Source organism: Pezoporus flaviventris, unplaced genomic scaffold, assembly GCF_033815535.1.
Source record: "Pezoporus flaviventris isolate CSIRO_AGI_PZ_B2104156 unplaced genomic scaffold, CSIRO_AGI_Pfla_v1 ptg000025l, whole genome shotgun sequence".
In the NCBI taxonomy this organism is placed as follows: domain Eukaryota; kingdom Metazoa; phylum Chordata; class Aves; order Psittaciformes; family Psittacidae; genus Pezoporus; species Pezoporus flaviventris.
In genome coordinates this window covers 13,349,556-13,364,277 of record NW_026892573.1, presented here as the reverse complement: position 1 = coordinate 13,364,277, position 14,722 = coordinate 13,349,556, and the positions used below count along the sequence as shown (strand labels likewise).

The window sequence follows — 14,722 nt, the reverse complement described above, 5'->3', positions numbered from 1 at the left end:
AAAAAAAAACCAAACACAAAACAAACAAAAAAAAACTGATAAGAAACAAAACTGGTAAGAAGTCAGAAAAGAACTGCATCTCTTGTGAAAATAATCAGCAGCTGAAATTTGAACTACTTTTAGAAGACCTAAGGACTCCTAGATTTTTGGTTCATGCTGAACTTTAGATTCAACCACTTTCCCAGGCTATTAGGGAGCAATTGAGCCATTCCACATATTAGAGCTGCCTTGGGACTACTAAAACATGTTTGAGCTGATAATGTTTGCTAAAGTGCTGCTATCTCAGGCAGGGATAGACAGAAACTCTCTTGCCATACTTACCTGTAAATTATGCTTCCTTTTCAGTCCAATAGCATGTGGTGTGAGATTCCCACAGATCTTTGTCCTTTTGAGGGCCTTGTTATCTAGGCTTCTTACATATCTGCTATTTGCTTTATACAACTGGTGTGATATAGCTGCATTGTGATGGGGAACACCCAACTCATTCCCTCATCTGAAGCTTGCATCATGCAAATGCTGAGTTTGATGAAGGAATCCTCCTACATTATAACTCCATCTTGATATATCTGCCAGTTTCTCTCTGAAAGAAGTAAATTACTCAGTAATAGATGTCAACATCAAAACCATTCATTCAATGGAAATATTTATTCATGTTTCCTTATTCCATTTATAGTGTCTAGATTTCTGTTCTGATGTTCTTAGTAGGCATTTGGCCATTATGTCCAGCCCTTTTCTGAAATGCCATAGGTGGATCATTTAACACAGTTACTTATTAAGTTTAGTGAAAATTCTGGTTTATTTTTTCAGAGGTGAAAGAAAGCCCAAAATTGATCTCTTCAGAACATGTGTTGCTGCTATTCCTCGATTGCTTCCTGACGGAATGTCAAAACTTGAGTTGATCGACTTGCTGGCAAGGTAAACTGTTCAAACATTAGATGACTGCTCGGTGAGAACAGAATGAAAAACTGAGCTGCAGAATGTGTAACTGTTTCTTGGACAATCATATGCTTATAAAAAGTAATATGCTATTAATGAATAAGACATAAAAGTCCTCACATTTTTTACAGTCATTGTGTTTATTTTATAGACTCTTCATTTTATAAGAGAGTAGATACATCATCCAGAACTCTTTTCCATCAGTTCATGATAGTCACCATTTATTCTCAAATATAAGCAAGAGAAACACAATTTAGGTAAAAGTAAATGCATAGTAGGTTGGAAAACAGTGAACAGTTAACTGTTCAGGAGACTTACAGCAATGTGTTGAAATACTGGGTAGGATCGCAGTACTGCAGAGCAGGATCACAAACTGAACACACACAAACCAATGATGTTCCTAAGGCAAACCTTGTTCACATGTTTAAATAGGAATAAGTCTAAAATACTTTTGAAAAAGTTCTTCTGGTCTGATCAGTATCAAGGATGCCTGATTTGGAAAGCAATGTCCAAGCTGGTGCATTGTGCTTGAAGAAGAAACTGGCCAGAGAATAAGTGAAAGGAGGATCAATGGCTTGGAAGAGTTAGGTCTATTTAGTCTGGGACAGTGTGGATTAAAAACACTCTACAAAAATATAGCTTAAGGGAAGAAAGTAATAAACTGGTCAAGGAATTTATACCTGACCTAATCCTAACATAAGTCTCCACACTACCCCAGCTCCAGGGCTGTTTCTACATTCTCTATACCATCCCATGTTTATTTGGGTCCAGACTGACTACTGCCCCCAGCTATGAAAAAGTAGTCCCAGGAGATACATCTTTGCTCTTCTAGAAAACACTACATTATAATACTATGTGTTTTCTGGGTCACAGACTAGAATCAATACAAGGATAAAAAATTCTGAAGAGGTGAGGTTTCAGTTCCTCCCTGGTTCTGAAAAGAACCTGAAAAGCTGTTTGGCCAGGGATTTGTGGGGGGCTGTGTTGTTGGATTAAATATTTTCTTTTCACTAAGGAAAAAATAACATCTTTGTGTTAATGGGTTCTTTTGTACACAGTTTGGTTTGAATTTTTCATCCTAACAACAGATGTGTCTCTTGGTGGTTTCCAGGACTCAGCAGCTAGACCATCTTCCAGGACAGCTGTATTCAAATTATAAGCTCTAAAGCAGATGTCAAGTGCATACTGTACTTTTTACCCTTTCACTGCCCACTGAAATCATTCATTACAAATTTCCAAGTAGGTCTTAAATTTAACCGACTTAAAGTGCAAACTAACATTTACTTGCTTCCTCAAGCTGCCTGTCATGCAGTGGTAATACATAGATGCATTCTTAGGATCAATTTGAATTTCATCTTATTTGATAATGCCGTTGCAATTTGGTCTTAGAGCCATACCTCTTTTGTTTCCTCTTTTCTGTTATTACTTTGTGTCATTGTGGCAGTCATTTAATGGATGACTTAATCATAGTCTCAGGGGTGTTGCTTGTTTTTCTGGTTTTGGCATTCCAAATAGAGACCAAAATGATCTTTTCTTAGCACAACAAAATACTGTGTTTCCAAATTTCTATAGAAAGTCATATGGTTATTAAAGCTTAACAGTTATTTTTGGAGTCATATTCACTAGGGGTGAAGTTTCATGGCAGTTGCTTTCCTTGGACTTAAATAAAATGCCCCCTGCCTCCCAGTTAGGCAGCTATAATGAACCAAATTTGTTATGAGCTGCATCTCATCATATACTTCCAACAGAATGGAATTTGGTTCCACTCCATCTGGCTGTTTTGAGTTTTTTTCTTCTAGCTTTCTCTCAATTCCTTTATAATGTGTCCTCATTTTCAACTCTGTAGATTAAACGTAGATAAAATACTTTGAAAATGAGTTCTAACACACTACAGAAAATTACAGTCTCATGGGTAATTAAAACAAAATACATCATAAATGCAATGAACCAAAAATTGCAGAACACACGGATCTGAATTTACTTTATTCTGCCAAGCTACTAACGCAGAAGTGGTTTGATAATTTTTGTGTCAAAAGAAAGTATAATGAATTTTTCTGCTGAAAGCTTCAACATGATGCAAATAAGGAAGGAAATATAATTTTAAAATGGGATCTAAAATTGCACCATCTTTCAGAAGGACTTTGGGGGTGTCTAATGTGTTTTTAAATGTATGGAAAGTCCCGAGGCTGTTTTTACCATTTCCCTATCCTTAGTTGTTTAAAACGTAAAGCAGTTTTTTAATTCAAATTCTTATTTTTATTTCTTTTGGATATTTTATTTCAATAATTGGGATTTGCTTCTTGGCTAAAGATTAATTTTAACTCTTAGGTAGCTGAAGTGTTCTGATTCTTTTATTTTTATATTGAAAGTAAGCAAATAAATACATAAATTATGAAATTACGTATTAACCTGCAAGCCATTTGCTATTATAAGTACATAGAAGCTATTTAATAAATAAGTAAATCAAAAGTATATTTGGTTTGGGGAGACAGCAGAGCTGCCAAGTTTATGTACTTCAAAGATACAATCTTTTAGGAATGGAACAGAGACTTCCTTTGGACCCATAAATATGTTCAGGCAGGGTTGTATCAAGAACTGCAGTATAAAACCAGGTTAAGGATGTTAATTTTGGTCAGAAATAATGAAACCATGGTAGCATCACTGAAATTTACATTGTCATTGGGAATTTTCCATTGCTGTTAAGTTACGGAGAAACATATGCTCCTTTCCACAATAAGCACTCCTTAGATTTTTATTACCTGATATTTACTTTACTTACAGGCTATCTATCCATATGGATGATGAACTCCGACACATTGCACAGAATTCTCTTCAGGGTCTACTTGTTGACTTTGTTGACTGGCGGGAGGATGTACTCTTTGGTTTTACTAATTTTCTGCTACGTGAAGTGAATGATATGCATCAGACCCTTCTTGATACTTCACTGAAGTTGCTGCTACAGTTGCTTACACAATGGAAGCTTGTAATACATACTCCAGGAAAAACTGAACAGGCAAAAACCAGATCTGCGGAGGTATGAAATCGAGAGATCTGTGTCCTCACATTTATGCTAACTGAAGGCAAAAATTATGTTCCTTGGTATTGCTGTGGTTTATGTATTTTGTATTTACTCACCTGAGAAGAATTCATTATGTCTAATTTTTTAAGGTACATACTTCAGATGTCTTTTGAGGACAGCCACGTCCTTGTGTAACACAGCAGATGTTACTGTTGTTGAGCAACATGAGGGATGCATGTCAAACTGAAATATGCACATCAACAAAAGCAGATAAAATGAAATACGTGTATGTAGATGTGGCAGAAGGACATGTTCCCAGGACTGAAACTGATTAATAATGCTAGTGAGAATGCTGAGAAGAGTGAAGTGGATCTTCCCTTCCTGTAGCCATTTCATTTGTTTGATTCAAAAACATCAAAGAATCTGATTGTTTCTGCAGCCTGCTGTCTCCATGTGTTACAAACATTCCTGGGAACTGAACAGCTTTGCTCCTGCTCCTCCCATCTGCACTGTCCCACAGATATTTTCATTACGAGAGATGATTTTCAGGCTTCTTAATCTCCTAACCCAGTCACATTGGAAATGTTTTCCTTTGGGCAAGCATGAAGTCTGCTTTACATCACAGAGGACTATTAATTAATATGTAATAATAGTATTACAAAAACTGTAGGAAAGATAAATACATGCTTTTCAGTAAATATTGTACACTTTACTGGTGAGGGTCAGATGATAAAGGCCACCTTCCAAAGGTGTTGACTGCTGCAGGATCAAAGGACCTATGGACCTGTTATCTGGAGTCAAAAAAGTGTGAACTGTTCACTGTTTGACTTAGCTGTTCATTTTTATAGTGGAGGATGGAACAAAGCAGGTAATTGAATTGCAAAGTAAAGGGAGGGCAAAAGGACTATACTCACGTATTGGTTTTGTAGAACAAGGTAACTTAAGCAACAAAATTTGATTATTTGAGGGAATGCTGTAAATCCCCTACTTTAGCATTTTGGTTCTTTATATTGTCCTAGTTAAATAGAATATTTCTTGAAGACCCGGTTTTCAAACATCATCACTCCATTTTTTTCCCCTTGCACTGTTCTGCAGTTGATGCCAAATGGATCCAGCCACAGGATACAATCTGAAAGAAGCCCCTATTCTAATGTGTTACATGCAGTTGAAGGATTTGCACTGGTTCTACTATGTAGCTTCCAGGTCGCTACACGTAAACTAGCTGTTTTAATCCTCAGAGAGATCCGTGCTTTATTCCTGGCCCTTGGCCAGGCAGAGGTATGATTTTCTTTTTCTGGAACTTTGAATTAAAACTCTCTAAAGATAAAGCTCAAAACTGCTGTTATAGTTGCTTTTAACATAATAGTTGCAGGGCAGCAAGTATGCACTTAGTTTATAAAAAAACATTTGATCTGAGCTTACCATTTCTATTTGCCTTAACGCTGCAAACCTTTCTGTATACTGAACAATGTCACATTAATAACATGTTCCCTGTACAAGAATTTGAAGAGAAACATGTACAGCAACTTAATATTTCCTTTTAGCATGATGTGAATGTAAAAGACACTGTAAAACCTGTTTTCTACTGCATGGATCATTTTTGTATTGTGAGGATTATAAACTTGTACTGGAAATGAAACTCATTCCTGTAGCATACCGTTTTGTAAAAAAAGCATCAGACACGTTTAAGATTATTCACATACATTTTTGTACAGTACAGTACAGTACTCAGTAAAGACTTCTAAGTCTTCTTTATGGATATAGAAATAAGACAGTCATGTTGTGTGTTGGCGGTCACAGTTCAGTGAGCCATCTAAATGCCTAAGAACACAAATATGTGTCTTCATGGCAAAAGAATGCTTTAATAAACAGTAGGCTAATTCTTCAGTCTTGATACCAGATATCCAAAGTCATTTGGGATTTTTTGATATGTGCTTTTGTTTGGTAAGCAGTGAGCTATAGCCACAAATTAACTTTATTTCAAACCATGACGTGGATTTGGTTCTGAGATTCATATGACAAAGACAAAATGCACCTATCATTACCAATGATTTTTTTCAGCCATTTTAAATTAATGTTATATTTTTTAGGTCATTCTGTTTCATGTATCAGAAAAACAAGACGGGACATAATTTGATCAGGAGAGAGGTTAACTTGTGTTATCTGTGTTACACAGGATGATGACAGGCCCATGATTGATGTCATGGATCAGTTGAGTTCTTCTATTCTTGAAAGTTTTATTCACGTGGCTGTTTCAGATTCAGTAAGTATTACTTTACTGTTACTGCTAATGTTTACATAGCATGTGGACATAACAAATATCAGACGCGAAAGACTAAAACTAAAGCTTCTAGAAATCAAAGAAATCATACAGCTTTAAGACTCCAGCCATCTACCCGAGAGCTCCAAGACTCCACAATGTCCCAGACAATCTGTTTGATGAAAATGATCATACTGTACTACATATAAAAAAAAAATATTATAACTGAATTTATAATCAAAGCTACCTAGAGTCTGGACCTATGAACTGCATCCAAAAGAACCACTAAAAAATTCTTACTACCACTACTATTTAAAGCTTGGGGTGCTTGGAAGTCACTCACTGCTGTCATCTGTTCCAGAAGGCAATAAGCTTTAGCTCCCTCGCATGCTCAGAAGTGGCCCTGCCTGCAAACCTAAGCCTATAAGCTCTAGAGTAAGTCACAGCTGGGGTGAATCCCTACTTTCACTCTCTCGTGGGCCTGGTGAAGCAGAGAGGCAGTAAGCATTTTGCATAAAGAAGCATCAGCAGAGGAACTGACACATAGGGCAACTCCTTTTGCATACTATTTTAGAGATTAGTGCCCTTGTCCAGAGAGCAGAAACTATCAGTTTGGGGCAGTTTTCAGCCTGATTAAGTTTAAAGCAACAATCAGTCCTTGCTACATGAGTGCTCTTTCCAGGAGTAGGAAGGGCACTTCGAACTGATGGTGAAGTCAGGCCACTGTACAGCTGAAAACAATAAAGTTGAGGGATCAGAAACTGAGCAAGTAAGAGAAAATCTCACTCTGCAACCCAGGAAAATTCATCTGAAATAGCAAAACCTGGGTTTGTTACAGTTTCTGTAGGTGAAGGTTTGGATTTTGTGCAAAGCAAATGCGTTGTCTGTGTATCTGATTTCTGATAAGTACAGCAAGTAGTGGTAATTTAATGATTACTTCATAACAGCGGATTCAGGATGCAGACAACTATTACTTTCTATTTGAGGTCTCATAAGTGAATAATAAGGATGCAAAAATATGTGTGTTTAAAGTTTTCATTTCACAGTTGTTTCCTTAGGACAAAATCTAAATTACAGTAGAGAAGTGGTTTGTTGACAAAAGAACCTTACTTGTCACTGAAGATAGCAGGATTTTAAGTGGATTAAGACTGCTTAAGTGCCTGCTTTAGCCTCTTAATTCCTTATAAACATATTCAAACACCCTGATGAATTCTGAAGAATAGTTATTTAATAGCATTGGCATTTCTCATACTTTCATAGCATGCAGGTGTCTTAATCATGGACTAAGGCTCCATCCGTCTGTTCAGACAATGAACATAAGGACAGTCTATACCTATTACATGCTGCAGCATCATGCAAGGGACAGTGGCTTGGTGGTGGCAGCAAGTAGAATACAATAGAAAGTAATATTGGTCTATTGGTCATCATAATCATTAGTTACTGTAGAAAGTTATTGTGCCTATCACAGTAAATAGGAGTTATAAGGAAGAACCAGAGGGGAAATAATGTGGTAGCTCTCATCACTGTTTGTAAAAAGCTTCTCCTGAGTGAAAGGGCAATGTGATGGGAAGCATAAAAATGTTGGTCTAAAAAATCCAGCAGAAGTTGGCCATGGAGCTTGAAAATATAAGCAAGGACTGAGGGGGAACATGGCAGGATATAAATGACTGTAACTTTGGTTTTTTGTCTTCTCTCTCCGTAGACAGCAATCCCATTAACACACAGCGTGGATTTGCAGTGGCTGGTGGAGTGGAATGCTGTCCTAGTAAATAGCCATTATGATGTGAAAAGTCCTTCCCATGTCTGGATATTTGCACAGTCTGTAAAAGACCCATGGGTTCTCTGCCTCTTCAGTTTTCTTAGGCAGGAGAATTTACCAAAACATTGTCCTACAGCTCTCAGTTATGCATGGCCATACGCTTTCACAAGGCTGCAGTTGATAATGCCTCTTGTGGATCCAAAGTAAGTGGCAATCTGCATTTAATTTTCATTTTGATGGGTTGGGTAATTCTAATGAATTTTTAGTCTCATATTTCAGTATCAGTCCATAAATCCTGCAAGGTACTACCCAGATACTCAGTTTTAAATTTCATAATTGCAACTGCATTGATTTTTCCCATGTTGAATTGAAGCTGGTGGATATGTAGCATGTTTTATTCCTTTTTAAAGTATTTAAAAATACTGTTTAATTAAGACTGGGGAATGATTTTAATAATTTTAATTTCTTTTTAAATTCTAGTATTCCTGTTAATGCAAAGAAAATAAGTACAGCAACCAGTGGAGACAACTATGTTACATTGTGGAGAAACTACCTTATTCTCTGTTTTGGAGTAGCAAAGCCCAGTATTATGAGTCCAGGACACTTGCGTGCTTCAACACCAGAGATCATGGCTACCACTCCTGATGGAACAGTGAACTATGATAATAAGGTAATGCATCCTGTTTCAAAGAGATTATTCATTTAGGAGGGTTCTAAACTGCATCTGCATGCAAAATCTTACTCTGTTGAGGTATTTCAGTTAGGGATTTTTTTTGATATACACAAGCTGCTAAAGGTACATAAATAAATATGTATTTATCTAAATATCTGATAACCCGTATTGACATTATGTGCCAATAAATACCAGCAAAAGCCATGGCATTTTCAAAATACTACCTTTTGTTTGCATTCTGGGTGATGTATATTCAAAATACAGAAGTCCTGGACATATGTGTTGAAGTTAACTCTTGTTGGTCATCCCTGTTCTTTCCTTGTAGAACTCTCCAATCTGTAAACATTATTGTATAATGTTATTGAGCAATAAGGCAGATTTCTGAATAAACATTTTATGCCTGTCAGACATGAGGGAATAATTATATGAAATACAGTTTCGAGTAGTAGCAATCTGAGAGGAGCAATAGTTCCACATATGCAATGACTGGAATATTTTAATGAAACAAGTTAAGTAAATTACAATCATCTGAACGAAAACAAAGAGATTTCCCAGATTTATTTCTTTGTTATGCTTTATTGAGATGATTGTGATGTAGCTAGACCGGTATATTGATAGCCATAATAGTAAAATAATTTCAGCACAATTTTGAAATACATATTGATTCTTGGACAATGGGTTGTGGGGTTTTTTGTTTAAAAAAAGATGTATTTAATTAATATTGATAATTCTGACAATTAAATGTCAATAATTTCTTAATATATTTTAGGCTATTGGAACTCCATCTGTTGGAGTCTTACTAAAGCAGCTAGTGCCTTTGATGAGACTTGAAAGCATAGAAATAACAGAATCACTTGTATTAGGATTTGGAAGAACAAATTCCCTTGTTTTCAGGTACTTCCCCACTTACCATATTCTCAGTTACTTGCCTCTAATCCATATGTGTTATTTTGTATGTAATTTAAATATACTTAAATTTTTATTTGTACTTTAGACATACGGGTTTGTGTATTGAATAAAATATTGATGTTTTCCAGAGGACACTAGATTTTGTCTACAAAGATTATTTTATTTTTTTTTATTTAGGGAATTAGTAGAAGAACTTCACCCACTAATGAAAGAAGCCCTAGAAAGAAGACCAGAGGTTAGTTGGAGAAATTAAATGTAATAGCTTGTTTAAACTGAAAAAATTGATTCAAAAGTAGTAATTCTGTCTCTTTAGAATACAAAGATATATAAAATATACTAAGTAACGAGTTAAGCTCTGCGTGCAACAAGAATTTTATTAATTGTGTATAAGAATATAAAATAATTCCATGAAAACCTAGTGTAATTTAAAGTCTATCAGTGATACAAAATGTGCAGTATAGAAATCCATTCTGAGGAAAAAAAATCCAGTTAAGTATGGAACCTCCTCATATGGAACTTGGATCTATTGGAAATCCACTTTCAATATCTGGAAAAATTACCTTGCAGCACAGCAGGGCTGCAGGCGCATTTCACACCAGTGTTCAGATGTGCTTTTTATTTGCAGGGTAAGCAAGGTCATCTATTTCAACTTCAGCTAAATTTTTTCATTCTAAATACAATAGGTTGACAAATTCATCAGTGTTTTCACCCTCATTGTAGTACTCTCTTTTGTCACAATAAAAAGTGGTGCTAAATGGGCTCTCAACAGATCATCCAATTGGTCTAAGGAAGGATGAACTAGTCTTCTTTCATTTCTGACAGACCTTGTCTTAAACACCTCTGGTGATAGGATCTGTAGCCTCCAGTAAACAGTTTAGTTGCAGGATGTGTCTATGCAGTTAAATGGGAAAGCCATAGAGGGTGCTTGGACCCGAGCTGCCATTCTGCTCAGTTTTCCCTCCCTGTCTCAGTTTTGGACCACTCTCTTCCAAACTGCCTCAGCTGCTTTTGTTCTGGTATGCTTCCCCTTATCCTCTACATATCTCCCTGTGTGCAGCAGCCTATGGGCCAAGCTGCTGCAGCACAACCCTCAGGTCAGAGCAGGCAGTTTGTGATAAGGAAACAGGCAGTCACAATGCCTTGGGCCAGGGAAGCATTGCATAAATCCTGCTAGGCAGCATGGACAAAGCCAGCCTTCTTAAGATCTTCTGGAGCACTGTGAATATGGGGCAGCCTGCGTTACTTGCCTTTAGGGCCAAAGACCCTGTCTCTTGTTTACTAATGTAGACACAGGCATTGTGTCCATGCAGCCAAGAAGTCTGCACAGTTGCATACAGAAAGTGATGTTGTTGATTTAATACTGTCCTCTACCCAGGCTTGTTTACTTAGTTTTCAAGCGGTTTCAAACTGTGTGTTCACTATTCTGTCCTCCGCAGCAGTTTCAATAAGGTATCATCATGGTAACCTGGTGCGTTGTCCCCATCTGCCAAGTCTTTGGTACAGAAGGCATGCAGAGAATGGTGGTCAAGAAGTTAAATCATAAATAGATGAACATAGACTCTCAGCAAAACAAAAATTAAGTCACTTGGTGGGTCCTTCACTCAAGTTTTATGTGGACAATTTTTAATAGTTCTGGCAAACATCCACTACTATTTCCACTCTGTGTTGCTTACACTGTGTAACACCTCAGTTCACTTGTATGCCTTCCATCCCTGTAAAAGTCATTGATTGGAATGAAGATCACTTGTTTTGATACTGGGCAGAAGTAAATTAATACACATTAGCACAGCCTCTTGCCTCTGCATTTCTCCCTTTGCACCACTGAAGACAACTTAGACTTTGAAAGGCTTTTTCTGGAGATACACATTTCCATTCTACCCTCAGGAAAGTAATCAAGAGGATGTAGAGGTTTACAGTATGCTGTAGGAGCAAATTTAGCACCTGGAAATGTTAGTAGAGCAATATGGGAACAAGAGACTGGAATTTTAATTTCTGTATTCATCCTGATACGAAGAAACTGGGCCACCTGCCTGCAAGCAGCACCACCAGTAAACCCAGGAGTGACTGCATGGGTCATGTAGCTCTAGAGAGCATGGCAGGACTCCATGGCAGCAGGCAGCTATCCAGCACATCAGAAATAGCATCCTTGAACTGACATATGCTATGACTAGAAAGAGGATTACCAGCACAGCCAAAAACTGCAGGGGTAAACCAAGATGGACATTATGCAAGGTCCACCATGTGGGCACTGACACAGAGCTTGTCAGATGGCCTCTGACACCATTCCAGGAGGCAGCTCTGCCTGTTGAACACTGCGTTACAATAAAAATGCCTTTTTCTCTACATGTGCTTCATGGAACCTTTAAGGCGTAAAGGGAGAAAAACAGGGCTCTGAATAGGACAAATCAAGGCATCATGATTTGAATAAAAGCTTTGTCTAGGATGCTGCAGGCTGCCAGTTCTGGGTGAGAATACCACGGAAAGTATCATTTTCTTCTCACAGACATCTACCAGCTATAGGAACAGCCAGGGTACTAGATGAGATAAGCCTTTGATCTGACTCAGTATTGCCATTCTTACTTTCTGAAAATGAAAATCTGAGATTTCTCTGAGCTTTTCTTGTTCTGGCAGCAAATTAAGTGCAATAACAGCTTTTTGACCTTCTCATGTTTGTTTTGGCTCAGTGGAGATGCAGGATACAAATAATTCAGTTTAGCAAAGAACAAGCCTTGTTGCATCCACAGCAAAATAGAGGATAGAAGGGCAGATTTGTAGAAGACAATGAGATATAATGAAATGGTTGACAGTGCAGTGCTATTCTATGGGAGGAGTATGATAACTGTGTATACAACCACTGCAGTCAACACATCCAAGAGTGTACTAGAGCGGTGTCTGCTGGGAGATAACTTGAATGTAGCTGCAGTATCACCAAGTTCAAGAATGGCTAATCTAAAATATTTTCCTGGGGTCTGAGTAATCGTTCTGTGCGTTAAAATGCTTCTGGCAACCAACTAAATGATGTTAAGCTAACATGAATGTCTCTTCTACTTGACGATAGCATGGGTTTTTAGCAGAGGAACCTTGAATATTGATTATTTTATATCCAATATTTCATTATTTCATTTCCACATTTTCAATGAGGACTAAGGTAGCTGTTCGAGAATAGTTAAAAAGACAAAAATTTGAGAATATTTATTTCTGTGTCAATGTATAAGCACAGTGTTATGATGAAATATCCAAAAGCAGTCAAGTTCCTTCATGAAGAAAATACTTGAACCGGAATTCTTAAATCTCACTACTGGGCTGACATTTTTGAGGTTACTGGGTTTTTTATATATGCACTTCCACATATGAAAAAATGGTTGTTCTTTTAAATTCCAAGAACAAGAAACGTCGAGAACGCCGAGATCTACTAAGACTACAGTTACTGAGAATTTTCGAACTGCTTGCTGATGCCGGTGTTATAAGTGACAGGTAGGACTATTACTCATCATAAACAGTGATCTTTAAGTTAAATAATTTTCACTGTTTGCAACACTGGGTTTATGTCAGTATGTTCTTTGAAGAATTGTGTAATCAATATATCAAATATGGAGAGATTTTTATGCATTTCTTAAAAAATCTGTCGTGTAACTATATTGATGCTTTATATTAATGTACAACTTTCCTTTGTGCTAGCACAAACGGAGCCTTAGAAAGAGATACATTAGCCCTTGGAGCCTTGTTCTTAGAGTATGTTGATCTGACTCGCATGCTTCTGGAAGCAGAAAATGATAAAGAAGTTGAAATCCTTAAGGATATGAGAGCACATTTCAGTGCAATGATTGCCAACTTGATTCAGTGTGTTCCAGGTATGCTGCTAAATTATCTCAACTTACTATAAAATTGTATTTAATATATATAAGTAATTTTTTATTTCTTTTTCTTCCCTGTGCTTTTTTCACTGCTTGTGAATTGTCATATGACAAATGTAAAGGGGAATGTGGACAAAAATGTGTTCAAAAGTGTAATAAGAGTCATATAAAAACCAGTAAAGCTTGAAGTTTGTAATGTTCATATACAAGAATCACCTCTTTAGAAGCTGGGCAAAGAAATTTTCTGTGACCTCTAGGGTCTCCAGATTTATTTGTCATAAGTCCTTATTTTCTTCCCTTTGACTTTATTATGAAGAGTCATAAACTCGGCCTTGAAGAATGTAGGTAGGTGCAGAAAAAGTACAATATTCAATATAGTGAAAAACTTGCCTAAGGTGTTGTGACTATATCCCGTGTTATCTCACTTCGATTGTATAGCAAAGATTTCTCCAACTCATTTCATGCTTTTTATCTATTGCAAGTTCACTTCAGAAATGTAACGTAATTCCATTAGCAAAAAATAAAAAATAAAGTCTGCTTTAAAGGCCTCCATGTAAGTGCTAGAAGATAAGTTCTGGAGCTTACTCAACCTGTGTAAATCTACTATCTCCAGATCATTTATGACAGGACATAGCAGCATTTGTAACAACAAATACAAAGGAATTCAAAAGAGGAAAAGTAAGGGAATAAATAATGTACAAATGCTTTCATTTAGGTTTCCAACGTGCAAATTTTGTCAAAGTTGCTTTCTGCTATAAGATACATAAAAAGTATATAACAAAATAAGGAAAACAGGGCATGCTATTCTCATTTAAGACAGTAAAAAAAAAAAATTCCTTTGAACTAAGTTAACATTAAGTTCTTAGTTGCTGATATCAAACAAAATACTGAATTTCTTTCCTTTATTTCTCTTCTAAATGATGAACATTAACAATACATTTTTTCTAGTATTTACTTTGCCGTATTTGCAAAGGCCTTCCTCTTTGCAATCATTCTCATATTATACCAGGTATATAACCAAATGACTGCATGTTGTATGCATTTTATACAATGAAACAGCCATGTTTTGAGAGAATACAATAATAAATTATTCATGTCAATAATTCACAGATGTATTTTTTGCTAACAAGACAGCTTTAAAATATATCAATAACTAACAAAGCCATAACATTTAATTCCTAGAAAACATTTATCGTGTCAACATCTATCATCCTTAGCCACTGCTTATATTGATTTGAATTAGTATTGTCTAGTTAGAATTTGTTGGCTTCCAGCACAGTTCCTGGGTGAAAAATAATTGGCCAGTAGCAGT

At 36.6% G+C, this 14,722-nt stretch overlaps 1 protein-coding gene across 10 annotated transcripts in view; it reads left to right on the top strand.

Annotated features, from left to right (window-relative positions):
* Nucleotides 1-14,722, top strand: part of FRY (FRY microtubule binding protein) — a 230,202-nt gene that overhangs the window by 145,158 nt on the left and 70,322 nt on the right. For 9 of the 10 annotated variants that reach the window (XM_061457548.1, XM_061457549.1, XM_061457547.1 and 6 more), the window contains 10 exons: nucleotides 808-915; nucleotides 3,718-3,970; nucleotides 5,051-5,233; nucleotides 6,132-6,222; nucleotides 7,922-8,177; nucleotides 8,455-8,644; nucleotides 9,417-9,541; nucleotides 9,734-9,791; nucleotides 12,939-13,030; nucleotides 13,235-13,407. In XM_061457548.1, coding sequence (XP_061313532.1) covers nucleotides 808-915; nucleotides 3,718-3,970; nucleotides 5,051-5,233; nucleotides 6,132-6,222; nucleotides 7,922-8,177; nucleotides 8,455-8,644; nucleotides 9,417-9,541; nucleotides 9,734-9,791; nucleotides 12,939-13,030; nucleotides 13,235-13,407 — 1,529 coding nt within the window. Of the gene's footprint in view, nucleotides 1-807; nucleotides 916-3,717; nucleotides 3,971-5,050; nucleotides 5,234-6,131; nucleotides 6,223-7,917; nucleotides 8,178-8,454; nucleotides 8,645-9,416; nucleotides 9,542-9,733; nucleotides 9,792-12,938; nucleotides 13,031-13,234; nucleotides 13,408-14,722 lie in introns of all 10 variants that reach the window. The other variant, XM_061457541.1, reaches the window with a different exon arrangement.